The following is a 15,895-nucleotide window of genomic DNA, read 5'->3' on the forward strand; positions in this document are numbered from 1 at the left end:
CCAAAGCAATCTTCAGATTTACTGCTATCCCTATCAAAATGTGAATTTTTCACAAAACTGTAACAAATAATCCAAAAATTTAGTATGAAACCGAAAAAAATCTCTGAATAGCCAAAGCAATCTTGAGAAAGAAGAACAAAGGTGGAGGTACCATGCTCCCTGACTTCAAACTATACTACAAAGCTATGGTAATCAAAACTGTGTGGTACTGGCATAAAAACAGACACACACATCAGTATAGAAAGCTCAGAAATAAGCCCACACTTACACAGCCAATCTTCAACAAAGGAGGCAAGAATATACACTGAGGAAAAGACTCCAATAAATGGTGTTGGGAAAACTGAATAGCTCCATGCTAAAGAATGAAACTGGACTAGTTTCTACACCAGACACATGCCAAAAATTCTGAAATGGATTAAAGGTTTAAATATAAGACCAGAAGTTCAAAACTTCTAGGAAAAAAAAAAAAAAACATAGGCAATAAAACTTCTAGGAAAAACATAGGCAATTAAAACAAAACAAAACAAAACAAACAAACAAAACCCTCCTGGACATCAGTCTTAACAACAGTTTTTTGGATCGGTCTCCTTAGTCAAGGCCAACAAAAGCTAAACTAAACAAATGGAACTACGTAAAACTAAAAAGCTTCTACGTAGCAAAGGAAACCATCAACAAAACAAAAAGGCAACCTACTGACTGTGAAAAGATATTTTCAAATGATATAACCAAGAGTAATATTCAAAATATATAAGGGACTAATACAACACAATATAAAAAAATCAAACAACACAATTTAGAAATGGGCAGAGGATCTGAATAGATCTCTCTCCAAAGAGAACCTGCACATGACCAACAGACACAGGAAAAGAGGCTCAATATCCTCAATCCTCAGGGAAATGCAAATCAAAACTACAGTGAGATATCATTTTTGGTGTGTACATGGAGGAAAAGGAATCCTTGTGCACCGCTGGTGAGAATGTAAATTGATACAGTCACTGTGTAAAGCAGTACAGAGGTTCCTCAAAAAATTAAAAATAGAACTACCATCTGATCCAGAAATTCCACTTCTAAATATTTATCCAAAGAAAATGAAAACACTAATTCAAAAAGAGAAATGCACTCTATTGTCACTGAAGCATTACTTAGTCAAGATTTGGCAGCAAATTCAGCATCCATTGAAAGATGAATGGATTAAGAAAAAAAAAAACGCACACACTATAAATACATAGTGGAATATTACTCAGCCACAAAAAGCATGAAATCTTGCCATTTGTGCCAACACAGGTGGACCTAAAGGATACTGTGCTAAGTAAAATATGTCAGATGGAGAAAATCAAATACTGTATGACTTCACTTACATATGGAATCTAAAATAGAAATGAGCAGCAGACTTAGAGAAACAGAAAAATCTGGTGGTTGCTGGAGGAAGGTATGGGATAGACTAAACAGGGGAAGAGGATGTAAAAGTACAAACTTCCAGTTATCCGAAACATAAATCATGGGGATGCAATGTAGAGCATGGGGAACATAGTTAATAATATGGTAACGACATTGTACGGTGATGGTGGTCAGATGGATGGAGGTGATCACTTCATAATGTATGTAAATGCTGAGTCACTCTGTGTTATACACCTGAAACCAATATAACAGTGATGTCAACTATAATAAAAACTGTAGGAAAGGATCTATGATTTCTAGAGCTCCTTGTCCACCTATTCAGCACATACCCCAGAACTAGGTTCCCATGAACATGACCTCCCCATATGTAGGTCTCTCAATATTATACCTAAGACCAGTGTCAAGGACTCCCGAGAATGTAAGAAACTTGCCCAAGACCATGCAGTTAATAAATGGCAGAGCTGGATTCATATCCTAGGGACAGAGAGCCTGTACTATCTACCTTACTATATCCAATTGCCTAGTACAAGTCTCGACGGGGGGCGGGGGTGGACACCCATAAATATTTGTCAAATGAATAAACAAAAGAATGGTAATTTAAGGATGAGGTCAACAAACTGGTATCAGTTTAGGTGAATTGTCTCACTGTAATGATAGGACAGCATCTGAACAACAGCCGAAGCCATATTACAGGTCTGGTATATCATAGTCAAATAAAGCCAAAACTGCCGCACTTCTGAAAACCTATCCGTAGGCATAAGATAACATGACCCAACATTTCCTGAGCTGAGAATTACATGTATATTCCCTGAAAGTCCCTGTGTCTGACTGAGCAGGGTTTGCCAAATTCGAAACAACAGAATATTACATCTGTACCATCCCCAAAAGGACCTGTAATAAATTCATTGAAAAGTCCAAGAAACAAGCATCTCATTATTTTTGTTAGCACTCCTCTTGGTGGTGAGCTGATATGCATAGTAAAACACCTAATAATTTACTCAATTAAATATATTCTTGCTTTTTGCTTTATTATGACATAATAAAACATAGTAATAATAAGTCTAATGGTATAAAGACTTAACAGTGTTTTTAACAAAAACCAGATGCAAGTAGTTTTAAATACCTGCTACTATTTCCTCTCTGACGTCTAAACACATTTTGACAAGTTAGCAGACCTAGTTGACTCTTCATGTAGGCAAACTGAACATCATTCTTCTTTCCTTGGGGTGTTGTGAATGATTTGGGCATAGTCCATCCTGGGTGAGAACCTCAAAATAAGGTCTTTTGATGATGATGGTTATTTTACACACACACACACACACACACACACACACACACACACACACACACACTGACTTCTTATGGTTAGTACAGTACAATTTCCTCCTAAACTAAGACGCTTGTTCAGAGCTGGATAGAAAAAAAGTATCTTTTTTCTCCCCTATCATCTTAGAATAACTTGAGCGATTATTTACAAAAGTTAACTCAGCCCACTAAAACTTCACTTGCTCACCATTGTCACCAAGGCATAGTGAAGCCTCCCCTTTACTACCCTCCCTAACTCTATCCCCCTGACAAATGTTGAAAAAGATCCCAATGACCAGAAAAAAATACGTTCTTAGTAAGTTGTGTGTGTAAATGCAAGGAATTATACCAGGCAAATTGGTACCTTGCTCAAAATAACAAAGCAAAGTGATTTTAGGAAAAAATATATATATTTCAGGAGCTCACTCCTTTTATCACAGGGAAGAAAAATGTCTCCTCCACAAAACCATATATTGAAAAATATTGGAGGGCAAAGCCAGAAATGGTTAGCAATGTGCATTTCCATTATTCCTCTGGCAATCTGACTGATCTGGACACAGAAGTTGGCCCACTACCTGTGCCTCACCTATTCCAGGAGGAGTTAACCATCATAACTGAAGAGACAAATTTTAAGAAAGATCTGCACAGACACCCAAGATCCTTCCCTTTCCCCCACCAGTAGGAGTTTTGTTCTGATCTCTCATGGGGTTGCCCAATCTTGGTGAACATTTGGAAAGAAGGCCCTCGGAAGGAGAGACAGGAAGATAACTTTGTCATTAGAAATAATTACATACCTTAGACAACAATCATCTCTATTTGCCTTAGTGTGTGTGTGTGTGCTTGTGTGTGTGTGTGTGTGTGTAATGTAAACATTTCACGTGTGAATTGATGAGATGATGATGCTTCTAAGCTATTCTTACCATAGGTCAACAGTAAATATTGCCCAGAGAGTGCTGTTGTCTTATAACTTGAAGAATTCCTATTCAAGTAGCCCCCAAGAAGTAAATGACTGTACTTATCGAATAGTGCTAGTAAAATAAGATGCTTTTATCTGCCAGCCTGTAAAAGAACACATTAGCAAAGGTAACTTATTGTCAGGACCAAGCAAGCAGACGGAAGCAATTTCTAGCAAATAGCAAATTTCACGCTACTGCTAGATGTACGCCTCTAATATTAGAACAATTATTTATCAAAAGTATATGAAAAGATGTAAAATTTCTTGTTGGAACCAACTGAAAAAGGCTCTGGACACTGAACATTTACAGAGTCAAAACCTAAGGATTTACAGTCAGGTTCATGAAAGGAGGCAGTCTATCCCAGCTTAAGGGGAAGGACTGCTGTGGACACATGGAAGGATTTGGTGAAGTGGGATGGTAAAGGAGAACAGGCACCTAGACTGAAGTCTCACTAATGTGGCTTGCCCACATGCCTTAACAAAGAGGAGATAGTCCTAATACCAGTACCTTAGTATATGGTATTCCTAGTTTGTTAAATGGATTTATAATCTAGTTCACAATAAATGTGGGTTTTTTTCCCCACAGAAAAAAGGAACCATTTTCCTACAGAATGGAGGTTCTGCCTTTTCAATAAATCATTTTTTTTTATCTTTTAATTAAATTACTATATAGAGAGTGCTTGGAACAGTACCTGTGACATAAAAGTTGGTTACTTTTACTATTACTAACACTTTCAGTTCAGCCACATCTCTAGATATTACATCTGATTCTCTGGTCTGGCTCAAGAAGACACTACTTAACTATCAGAGTCAAGATTCCAGAGCAAATCTAGTAATCACTGCTTCCTTCAGAATTCTTCTCATCTGGGTATCTCATTTCATAATGACCTCCTAGAGGTAATATATCCTTACATCTACATGTATCCATCACAGAAAGATGTTCCATGTGTATTTGTCATTTTGGGGTATCAACAGCGGTATTCTCACTCAAAGAAACTTTAAACCTCATTTATAATGAGGCATGACCTTCAGATACTTTGTTTATACTAAATACTCTGGGTTTTATCCTTTTTTATTTTTCCTAAAATTGACATGACTAATTTCATCATCAGTTCCCGCCCCCCATTGGACTTGACACCCAATGTTGTACATATCAGACCTACCTTAGGAGGACAATGGTTTGTTACCATTGAGCCTACTCAAGGCAAACTCTTTACACAACTGCAAGGAAGTAGTGTGAGATTGGTTTAGAGAAATGACAGCATCACTGAGTAAGTATATGGTTTCCAAAGGCGACCTCTTTGCAAGAAGTTATCTCATTCGATAAGATATGATATCTGTGTGTTTGGGAGGCTACTCTAGTGAAGAATGCTGTTTTCTTCTTCTTTTTATCCTCCACAAATCCAAACACAGTGCTATATAAAGGATGGTCTTCCAATGAATAGTTGTTGAAAGAAATAACCAGTCACACTTAATAAGATATATTTTCTAAATAATATAACATGTATGTCATCAATCTGCTCCAATGAAAATTCAAATATCTCCTTTAAATATACTCAAACTGTTTCTCCAGACCAATGTACACAGAGCCTGGTAATCTATCAGCCAACAAGTACTTATTAAGTGACTAGGTTTCCCTTGTCTCTTGCAGATCTCCAGAGGACATTGTTCTGTCCTGGGCATGAGTCAGAACAAGAGAGTAGCTAGGAGGGCACAGCCCCCCACAAGACACCTGTGTGTCCTAGGGCCTGATTCGCAACCCACCTGGGATTCAGTCTCTGTCTGCAAGGATTTTTGATAATAGTTTTTAATAATAGTAGCAGCCCCCTCCAAAGGTCATTGCAAGAATTAAATTAGTTCATGTACCATTTATTGAAAAGACTGTCTTTTTTCCGCTGTATATTTTTTCCTGTTTTGTCGAAGATTAACTGACCATAGAGTTGAGGGTCCATATCTGGGCTCTCTACTCCATTCCACTGGTCTATATGTCTGTTTTTATGCCAATACCATGCTGTCTTGGTGATCACAGCTTTGTAGTAAAGCTTGAAATCAGGTAACGTGATGCCCCCAGTTTTATTTTTGTTTTTCAACATTTCCTTAGTGATTCGGGGTCTCTTCTGGTTCCATACACATTTTTGGATTATTTGCTCCAGCTCTTTGAAAAATACCGGTGGAATTTTGATTGGAATGGCATTAAAAGTATAGATTGCTCTAGGCAGTATAGACATTTTAACAATGTTTATTCTTCCGATCCAAGAGCATGGAATGGTCTTCCATCTTTTTGTGTCTTCTTCAATTTCTTTCATGAGTGTTCTGTAGTTCCTCGAGTACAGATCCTTTACCTCTTTGGTTAGGTTTATTCCCAGGTATCTTATGGTTCTTGGTGCTATAGTAAATGGAATCGATTCTCTAATTTCCCTTTCTGTATTTTCATTGTTAGTGTATAAGAAAGCCACTGATTTCTGTATATTGACTTTGTATCCTGCCACGTTACTGAATTGCTGTATGAGTTCTAGTAGTTTGGGGGTGGAGTCTCTTGGGTTTTCCATATAAAGAATCATGTCATCTGCGAAGAGAGAGAGTTTGACTTCTTCATTGCCAATTTGGATATCTTTTATTTCTCTTTGTTGTCTGATTGCTGTTGCTAGGACTTCTAATACTATGTTGAACAAGAGTGGTGAGAGTGGGCATCCTTGTCGTGTTCCTGATCTCAACGGGAAGGCTGTGAGCTTTTTCCCATTGAGGATGATATTTGCTGTGGGTTTTTCATAGATAGATTTGATGAAGTTCAGGAACGTTCCCTCTATCCCTATACTTTGAAGCGTTTTAATCAGGAACGGATGCTGGATTTTGTCAAATGCTTTTTCTGCATCAATTGAGAGGACCATGTGGTTCTTCTCTCTTTTCTTATTAATTTGTTCTATCACATTGATAGATTTGCAAATGTTGAACCATCCTTGTAGCTCAGGAATGAATCCCACCTGGTCATGGTGGATAATCTTTTTAATGTGCTGTTGGATCCTGTTTGCTAGGATCTTGTTGAGAATCTTAGCATCCATATTCATCAGTGATATTGGTCTGAAATTCTCCTTTTTGGTAGGGTCTTTGCCTGGTTTGGGGATCAGGGTAATGCTGGCTTCATAGAAAGAGTCTGGAAGTTTTCCTTCTGCTTCAATTTTTTGAAACAGCTTCAGGATAATAGGTGTTATTTCTTCTTTGAAAGTTTAGTAGAATTCCCTAGGGAATCCGTCAGGTCCTGGGCTCTTGTATTTTGGGAGGTTTTTGATCACTGCTTCAATCTCGTTACTAGATATCGGTCTATTTAGGTTGTCAATTTCTTCCTGGTTCAATTTTGGGAGTTTATAGTTTTCCAGGAATGCATCCATTTCATCTAGGTTGCTTAGCTTATTGGCATATAACTGTTGATAATAACTTCTGATGATTGTTTCTACTTCCTTGGTGTTAGTTGTAATCTCTCCCTTTTCATTCATAATTTTATTAATTTGGTCTTTCTCTCTTTTCTTTTGGATTAGTGTGGCCAATGGTTTATCGATCTTATTGATTCTTTCAAAAAACCAGCTTCTAGTTTCATTGATACGTTTTACTGTATCTCTGGTTTCTACCTCATTGATCTTAGCTCTAATCTTGATTATTTCCCTTCTTATGTGTGGAGTTGGTTTGATTTGTTGTTGATTCTTCAGTTCTTTAAGGTGTAGAGACAGCTGCTGTGTTCTAGATTTTTCAATTTTTTTGAGGGAGGGTTGGATGGCTATGTATTTCCCCCTTAGGACCGCCTTTGCTTTGGTTTTGGACCGAAGTGTCTTCATTCTCATTGGTTTCCATGAATTGTTTAATTTCTTCTTTGACCTCCTGGTTGATCCAAGCATTCTTAAGCAAGGTGGTCTTTAGCTTCCAGGTGTTTGAGTTCCTTCCGAACTTTTCCTTATGATTGAGCTCCAGTTTCAAAGCATTGTGATCTGAGAATATGCAGGGAATAATCTCAGTCTTTTGGTATGGGTTGAGTCCTGATTTGTGACCCAGTATGTGGTCTACTCTGGAGAAGGTTCCATGTGCACTTGAGAAGAATGAGTATTCTGTTGTTTTAGGGTGGAATGTTCTGTATGTATCTATGAGGTCCCTCTGGTCCAATGTGTCATTCAATGCTCTTGTTTCTTTATTGATTTTCTGCTTCAATGATCTATTTCTGAGAGAGGCGTGTTAAGATCTCCTACTATTAATGTATTCATATCAATATGACTCTTTATCTTGATTAACAGTTTTCTTATGTAATTGGCTGCTCCCATATTGGGGGCATAGATATTTACAATTGTTAGATCATCTTGGTGGATAGTCCCTTTAAGAATGATGTAGTGTCCTTCTGTATCTCTGACTATAGTCTTTAGTTTAAAATCTAATTTATCTGATATGAGAATCGCTACCCCAGCCTTTTTTTTGAGGCCCATTGCCATGAAAGATGCTTCTGCATACCTTCACTTTCAGTCTGGGTGTATCTTTAGGTTCAAAATGGGTCTCTTGTAGACAACATATGGATGGGTCCTGTCGTTTTATCCAATCTGCAACCTTGTGTCGTTTTATGGGCGCATTTAGGCCATTCACATTGAGAGTGATTATTGATAGATACGTTTTTATTGACATCATGTTACCTTTGAAGTCTTTCCTTCAATAAATGGTGCTGGGAAAACTGGGCAGCTATATGTAGAAGAATGAAACTTGACCATTCTCTTACACCATACACAAAGATAAACTCAAAATGGATAAAAGACCTCAACATGAGACAGGAATCCATCAGAATCCTGGAGGAGAACATAGGCAGTAATCTCTTCGATATCAGCCACAGAAACTTCTTTCAAGATATGTCTCCAAAGGCAAAGGAAACAAAAGCCAAAATAAACTTTTGGGACTTCATCAAAATCAAAAGCTTCTGCACAGCAAAGGAAACAGTCAAGAAAACAAAGAGGTAACCCACGGAATGGGAGAAGATATTTGCAAATGACAGTACAGACAAAAGATTGATATCCAGGATCTATAAAGAACTCCTCAAACTCAACACACACAAAACAGATAATCATATCAAAAAATGGGCAGAAGCTATGAACAGACACTTCTCCAATGAAGACATACAAATGGCTATCAGACACATGAAAAAATGTTCATCATCACTAGCCATCAGGGAGATTCAAATTAAAACCACATTGAGATATCACCTTATGCCAGTTAGAATGGCCAAAATTAGCAAGACAGGAAACAACATGTGTTGGAGGGGATGTGGAGAAAGGGGAACCCTCTTACACTGTTGGTGGGAATGCAAGTTGGTGTAGCCTCTTTGGAGAAGAGTGTGGAGATTCCTCAAGAAATTAAAAATAGAACTTCCCTATGACCCTGCAATTGCACTATTGGGTATTTACCCCAAAGATACAGATGTAGCGAAAAGAAGGGCCATCTGTACCCCAAAGTTTATAGCAGCAATGGCCACGGTTGCCAAACTGTGGAAAGAACCAAGATGCCCTTCAACGGACGAATGGATAAGGAAGATGTGGTCCATATACACTAGGGAGTATTATGCCTCCTTCAGAAAGGATGAATACGCAACCTTTGTAGCAACATGGACGGGACTGGAAGAGATTATGCTGAGTGAAATAAGTCAAGCAGAGAGAGTCAATTATCATATGGTTTCACTGATTTGTGGAGCATAACAAATAGCATGGAGGACATGGGGAGTTAGGAGAAGGCAGTTGGGGGAAATTGGAAGGGGAGGTGAACAATGAGAGACTATGGACTCTGAAAAACAATCTGAAGTGTTTGAAGAGGTGGGGGAGGTGGGAGGTTGGGGGAACCAGGTTTTGGGTGAGAGGGCACGGACTGCATGGAGCACTGGGTGTGGTACAAAAACAATGAATACTGTTATGCTGAAAATAAATTTAAAAAAATGATTTTAAAAAATTAGTTCATGCATCCAGATAATAATATTCACTTAACAGATAGAGCTATTGGCTCTCTATTAACACATTGCTTGACTTGAATGTTACTTAGCAAGGAAGCCTGGAAATCACATAATTCTTAACTAAATATTTAGAGAGCACTAGGAAAAGTCCTGAGATAAATGCTGGTGATGGTCATACACATGAGATTGAGATTTCTAAATCTTGCTCACTCTGATATTCAAAGTAATGATGTTGTTCTTCATAATAATAATATTATTATTAGCCAATATATACTGAGCATTTACCATGCTCTTCTTCCATATCTCATACATTTTATTACTTAGAGTCCAACCTAACAAAATTCAACTCTTCCACCATATTGGCTGATGTGGTCTACTCAATAAGCCATAAGATATAGGAAACCCGTGTCGGGTTAAAGAACTTAACAGCTCCTCAACTTCGAATGTTTGGGCTACCTGCAGCTAATTATTTACGAGTTCCTCTTTAATGGAGTGCAGTCTCAATCTGAATGCAAAGCACACCATTAGGTAAATAGCAGAAAAGGATTTATTTCCCTTCCTACAGTATTATATGCTTAAATAAAATGCCTATAATTTTAAGTAAGAGCATAAAACACCTCAATTTATTAAATTTCTTATGATCCTCTGATCCCAATAAAATTTAGTATAGCAAATTCCCATGGCCCATTCTCCCCTAAGCTTTTGTCTCTGAAGGACAGTTATACATAATAAACTGTTCTATGATGTTTGCTACTATGGATACTGAGGTAAGCATAGGACTATAGTTGTTTAATAAATGTTTCTAAAATGAGGGACTCTGAGAATAAGTTCATTCATTCATTCATTCATCCCATAAATATTTACTGACTGCCTATTAAACACCAGACATTGTTTCCGTGTCCTGGAAATACAGCAGTAAACAAAACAGCAAAATCTTTCCCATCTTGAAGTTTATGTATTAGAAGAGAAGGAGACTCAATAAATAAATGTATTAAAGTGGGGCTCTGGCTCAGTTTCAGATTCAACCCTAAAAAACTGGGATACCAGGCTTCCCTCATTTTCCCATGAATCCCACGGTAAATTGGGGTTCCCTGCCCCATGGAAGTTATGAAAGAGAATGTTGGAGAAGCCGAGAGAATTGAATATTGTAGAAAGATTTCCAAGCCTGGTGAGAGTGGCTTCCAAGAGATGCCTTGTGAGCTCAGGGGACAAGCTTCCCCAAAATATGACTTGCCTGGGAAATTCAAAGGGCAAGAAGAGAGGTGAAGGTCCTTTGAGGGAACTAATTGCACACTGACCCATGGCAGATCAAAGGTGCCTGCTCTCCATGGGATGGTGTGCACACCCGTGTGTATGTGTGCATGCGTATGCATGTGCGTGTGTGTGTATGTGTGTGTGTGTGTGTGTGTGTGTGTGTGAGTCCCTTCAGCCACCAATTTCCAGTGAAAGATTCCACTGTGCGCTGTTATAGACAAGGCCTTCTGGGGGCTGGGGAACGGGTGCCTCAGTCCTCAGAGGGGATTTCAAATTTCTACCTCAGCTTCCTGCACATCGTGGCTTAAAAGAGTTTCTGACAGGGGGAAGTGCCTCCAGGACATGTCCACCCAGGTCGAGTTGGAGATGGGGGGAATCACTGTTAAGTAACTAGGAACATTTTGCCTGGTGAAAAACAGAATTAAGGGAAAGAGGATCCCCTTCACCACCACCCCTCACATTTGAAAAGCTATAGGTATAGTTTACTGACACTGAACATGAAACGATCTCATTTGAGTCACATGACTAATAGGAAAAGTGCCAGTCATGGCCTGTCTGCACAGATCGGTTTCCTCACTGCCTCCTATAGTTCTAAAAAGGCACAGGTGGCTCTTGTTTCTGAGTTCTGCTCCTGACCCTCCCCGTTCTTCCCCCCATTCCTCCCTGCTCTGCTGAGACCTAGGTCCCCCAACCTTCCTCTTGACTTCTTGGTTCTTCCATCATCTTTGGTAACCCACCCCCTCCATCACATTTCCTCTCAAAGTACCTAGAGTGGGAGCGCCTGGGTGGCTCAGTGGTTTAAAGCCTCTGCCTTCGGCTCAGGTCATGATCTCAGGGTCCTGGGATTGAGCCCCGCATTGGGCTCTCTGCTCAGCGGGGAGCCTGCTTCCCTTCCTCTCTCTTTCTCTGTCTGCCTCTCTGCCTACTTGTAATCTCTGTCAAATAAAAAAAAAAAAAATCTTAAAAAAAAAAAAAGTACCTAGAGTGGCTTGTGGTTTCTGGTTAGGTCCTGACTGATACAATCCTCCTAAGATAATTACACCTCTGAAGATCTTTAACAGAAAAATGAGAATTCTAAAATCCTAGATTGATAAAAGACCCACAAAATGATGTCGTCAAAGCCAATCCCATCACAATATGACTATAATCTAATTATGTTATCTTCTAATGACTATAACCCTCCAGCCTCTGTTAATTCCTGCTTTCTTGCTCTGGGTTGGGTACCACAGCTTGGGTATCCCTATGCAGTCAGCTTCAGTATCCTTATGCAGTCAGGCAGACTTCAGGTCTACCCAAGAAAGAACCGCCTAAAACCTCCAGAGGACACAGGTAGCTGCCCCGCCCATCTGTGACTGGGAAGAGACAGCCGGCACATTGTGGAAATGGCTTCTATCTACCACTGGTCGCCGGAACATGTTTGGTGACTCCTAAAAGCTCCTCCCACTCTTGCCCCAGTGGTTCCAATGAGGGCCATGAGTAAGTGGCCACGCCACCATGCTTACTTTCTTTTTTTCACTTGATTCTTTTTTTCACTTTGATTCTTTTTTTCACTTTCAGCATATGACTGCTAACTGCCCCCATTTGTCCATCCTCTAGGATGCAGTCATCTCCAGCCTTATGACAAATCTCCGCTAAGTCACAGGCAATGGGGAGCATGCCCATAGCACTCTGATGTTCTAGGTGCTGGGGAGGCCAATGCCATCAAAATAAGTAGACATCCTTGTCCCAAACCACAGTGGAGACACTGGGGTTTACATTCAGAACTATCCCAGGAACGAAGCCACAGGAATACCCTCCAAGCCACAACTGGGAAATTCTCCCTCCACATGCTGGGCCCTCTATGGAGACACTTAGAGGAAAAAATAATCCCACAAAAGAAAAATAAATCCAACAGACGAAAGGCAGGGCAGAGGGTCATGGAGTAACTTTTACACGTCTGCATTACACTTCCAATATGGGGTATGGGGAGTGATTCCCAATGTCATTTCATGGTCCTGGTAATGGCAATGCACACAGACACCTTTGGCTCCAGAGGCAGTCCGAATTCACTTGTGGTTTCAGGCAGACTGTCTTCGAGCAGGTGGTGTGGAGGTTGCTGACGGTTCTTTCAATCTGACAATGTACTTTCTTACCAATTCATGAGAAATGTGTGTGAACATGAACTTGAAGTTACGAGTATGTGTGAGCCCACATCTTCCAGAAAAGCCACATGGCAGTCACTCTTCCAGACCCATCACTCCTGTGTCCATGCCCCGTCGCCTTTGATGTCCCAGACTGTGCACGGCCAGAAGTCCCCAGCATGGGATATCTCAAAACACAGATTTACCAATGCCTGGACTGCAAGTTCTACATGTTCAAAAAAAAAAAAAAAAGTGTGGGACACCCTGTCCTAGAGACCACCTGCATTTCCATAAACAAACAAATAAATAAACGAGGTTCTGTTGAATATCAGTCACACTGCTTGGCACTTAAATGCAGGAAAGAGGAAAGTAATGGCAATACTGCTTCCATAATCCTAACTGGAAAGTTGCCTGTGGATTTCCCTTTTGAGCCCTGGGCTTCCCTCTCCAGCACCAGGAGCAGCACCAGCAGACGCGTGTGGGGGGGTCATTGTGCTTTGTTTGTGCATTGACCTAGTCACATTTTGTTAACTCAGGATATTGCTTTACACAGAGAAGAGCTGCTGTTTGCTTTTGATTTTATGTTTCACTCTGAGCTTCCTGACATCAGTCCCCAGTGCACCCAGCTATAAACAATGGGCCGACTATCCCATACTTCAGATATAGTCTTACACCAACTCCTATAGGGACGGAAGCACCCCGACGGAAAGCAGGGCTGGTGAGCCGGGAAGAAGGTAAAGCCGGGTACCATCCCCTAAGTCTGAAGGGGGAAAGTCCCATTATCTGATTTCCAGATAAAATAATAAGGAGACACCTTGATATAAAGCAAGAGATAATTCAATTGAATCTCCTTTTTAAAGCACTTTCTCCTGAATGTGTATGATACCTTCTTTTTTTTGAAACATGAGCTCCAAGCCATGAAATACAGCTTGACTGTATGTTAATCATCTTGGCTCTGAAGCCCAAAACTAGTCTGTCTCAATGTCTTTGCTAATGTCGAACTGTCCGAATGAGGCTAGACTGCGTGTGGTCCCATGAACAGGGATGTTGGGGTCTGACGGGGATTTGTATACACTCACTTTTCTCCAGCTCCTCTTTACTTTTTGCATTAAGGATTTAAGTGACTTGGAAGAGCTGTCACTCAGGTTCTTCCTCAGGCAGGAAAGTCGTCATCCTAACTATTCATATATGGAAACATAATATGTGTTATAAATGCAATAGTTAAGAGGAAGGTGGGAAAGACAGGGCCGTTCTTTGTTGTTCTGGGTACGCCAAGTCTTCACTTCTTTTCCTAAAGAGTCACCACCATGAGTTGAGGACAACCAGTGGCCTTTCCCATGCCACGCGGTTGGTGGGGTTAAACACAACTTCCTTTTTTTTTTTTTTTTCCCCAGATTAGTATATATACAGTGAGCCATCACAGACTCCTAAGACACGGGGCACAGTCCTTGTTTCTCACGGTATTGTTTGGAAAACTAAACTACTAAATTGATCAGGTATGGTTTAGTGTTTATACTTGTGGAAGGACTTCACATATATAAATTCACAAGCCAGACCATGCTTCCTAATGAGAGCCTTAGAAGAAACAGTCACATTCTTTTCTGTGCCTGCAGTTTCTTGCAGAGCAATGGGAGATGGATCTAAAATTTTGCAGTGACATGCTTGAGAAACTATCCCTTGGACTCGGGTTACTCTCTTTTAGTACTCATTGGAGGCATATGTAAGAGATCTCAGCTGATGTATATACAAGTCATGATGGGATGTGGTCTTACCCAGCTCTTCTGCTTCGTGGCTTGGAAATGTAAGACGATGGATGCTCTGTCTCCTTTCCATCTCCTGCCACATTCTCCTCAGCAACCCAGTATGCAAAGCGTGTGCCAAAGTTGCTCTACCCTCTGCCTTATTTTATTGAAAATGCATTGAGCTCATTTTAACTAGCCCAAATGTTCCAGATACATCACAGTTCTGCCAGTAAGGACCTACTCGGGAACTCATATGGGAGGACAGCTGTGTAAGGGACAAAAACATGTCACCAGCAAGCTCCACCTACTCAACTTGTAGCCACCCAAATGCGTCCTGCCCGCCCCTGGCTGGACCAGCGTGATACACAGACCGCATCTCTCCCATCAGATAAAGACGGACCGAGCAGCCCAGCAAAATGCAGTCAGAGCACGGTAGGGATCATCACATTACCATTATGCGGTCATCCATTACAGGGCACCATCCCATTGTGGGGATCACTGAATTTCCATCTCTTACCTTGCATCGTCGCTTTTGTTGGTTCTGAGAACAAAGGGATGAGCAAGAGGTAGATGAGGTAGACAAAGGAGAGCCCATTGTACCGGAACGCGCACGCTGCAGTTGGGAAGAGAGAAGAGAGGGAGAATGTCATTAATAATGGCAGGCTGCTGGGCCCAGGGTGCACAGACCTGTGTGGGTTCCTGCATCAGGGACTGCTGGATCCAATGGCAACCCAAGTGGGTATGTCAATTAGGAAGTAAAAACTGAGCATTTATTCTGTGTTTATCACTATGTTGAACATCATGAGGAATGCAGAATTAGAATGCATGGCCCCTGCTCTTAAAATCTAGCCAAGAAGGCAACACCCATAAACTACCTGAATGAAGGTAGTCCCGAAACAAGTCATCAATTAGAGAAAGCTGGAGAAGTTAAAATGGCTACAGAAATATAGAGGGCAACAGGACTGGTGAGGGTTTGGGATGTTCAGTTAAGGTTGGCCACAGAAGAGCGGAGACAGAACAGAAAGAAAATAGAAGAATATTTGTTCAGTGCTCCATGGCAGGGCTTTTCACAATTTATCTCATTTAATCCTCATTTTCTAAGTTAGAAATGCTCAGGTTCAGAAAGACTCATAATCATTCACCTGAATCTCCCAACTAG

General features: G+C 40.4%; 1 protein-coding gene across 3 annotated transcripts in view; it reads right to left on the reverse strand.

The window, feature by feature from the left end:
• The window catches only part of PIEZO2 (piezo type mechanosensitive ion channel component 2), a 458,183-nt gene that overhangs the window by 358,489 nt on the left and 83,799 nt on the right, over positions 1 to 15,895 (reverse strand). For 2 of the 3 annotated variants that reach the window (XM_032875773.1, XM_032875772.1), the window contains exon 2: positions 15,254 to 15,349. In XM_032875773.1, coding sequence (XP_032731664.1) covers positions 15,254 to 15,349 — 96 coding nt within the window. Of the gene's footprint in view, positions 1 to 15,253; positions 15,350 to 15,895 lie in introns of those variants that run through there. The other variant, XM_032875771.1, reaches the window with a different exon arrangement.

This window comes from Lontra canadensis, unplaced genomic scaffold, assembly GCF_010015895.1.
Source record: "Lontra canadensis isolate GAN:19392208 unplaced genomic scaffold, GSC_riverotter_1.0 scaffold57, whole genome shotgun sequence".
In the NCBI taxonomy this organism is placed as follows: domain Eukaryota; kingdom Metazoa; phylum Chordata; class Mammalia; order Carnivora; family Mustelidae; genus Lontra; species Lontra canadensis.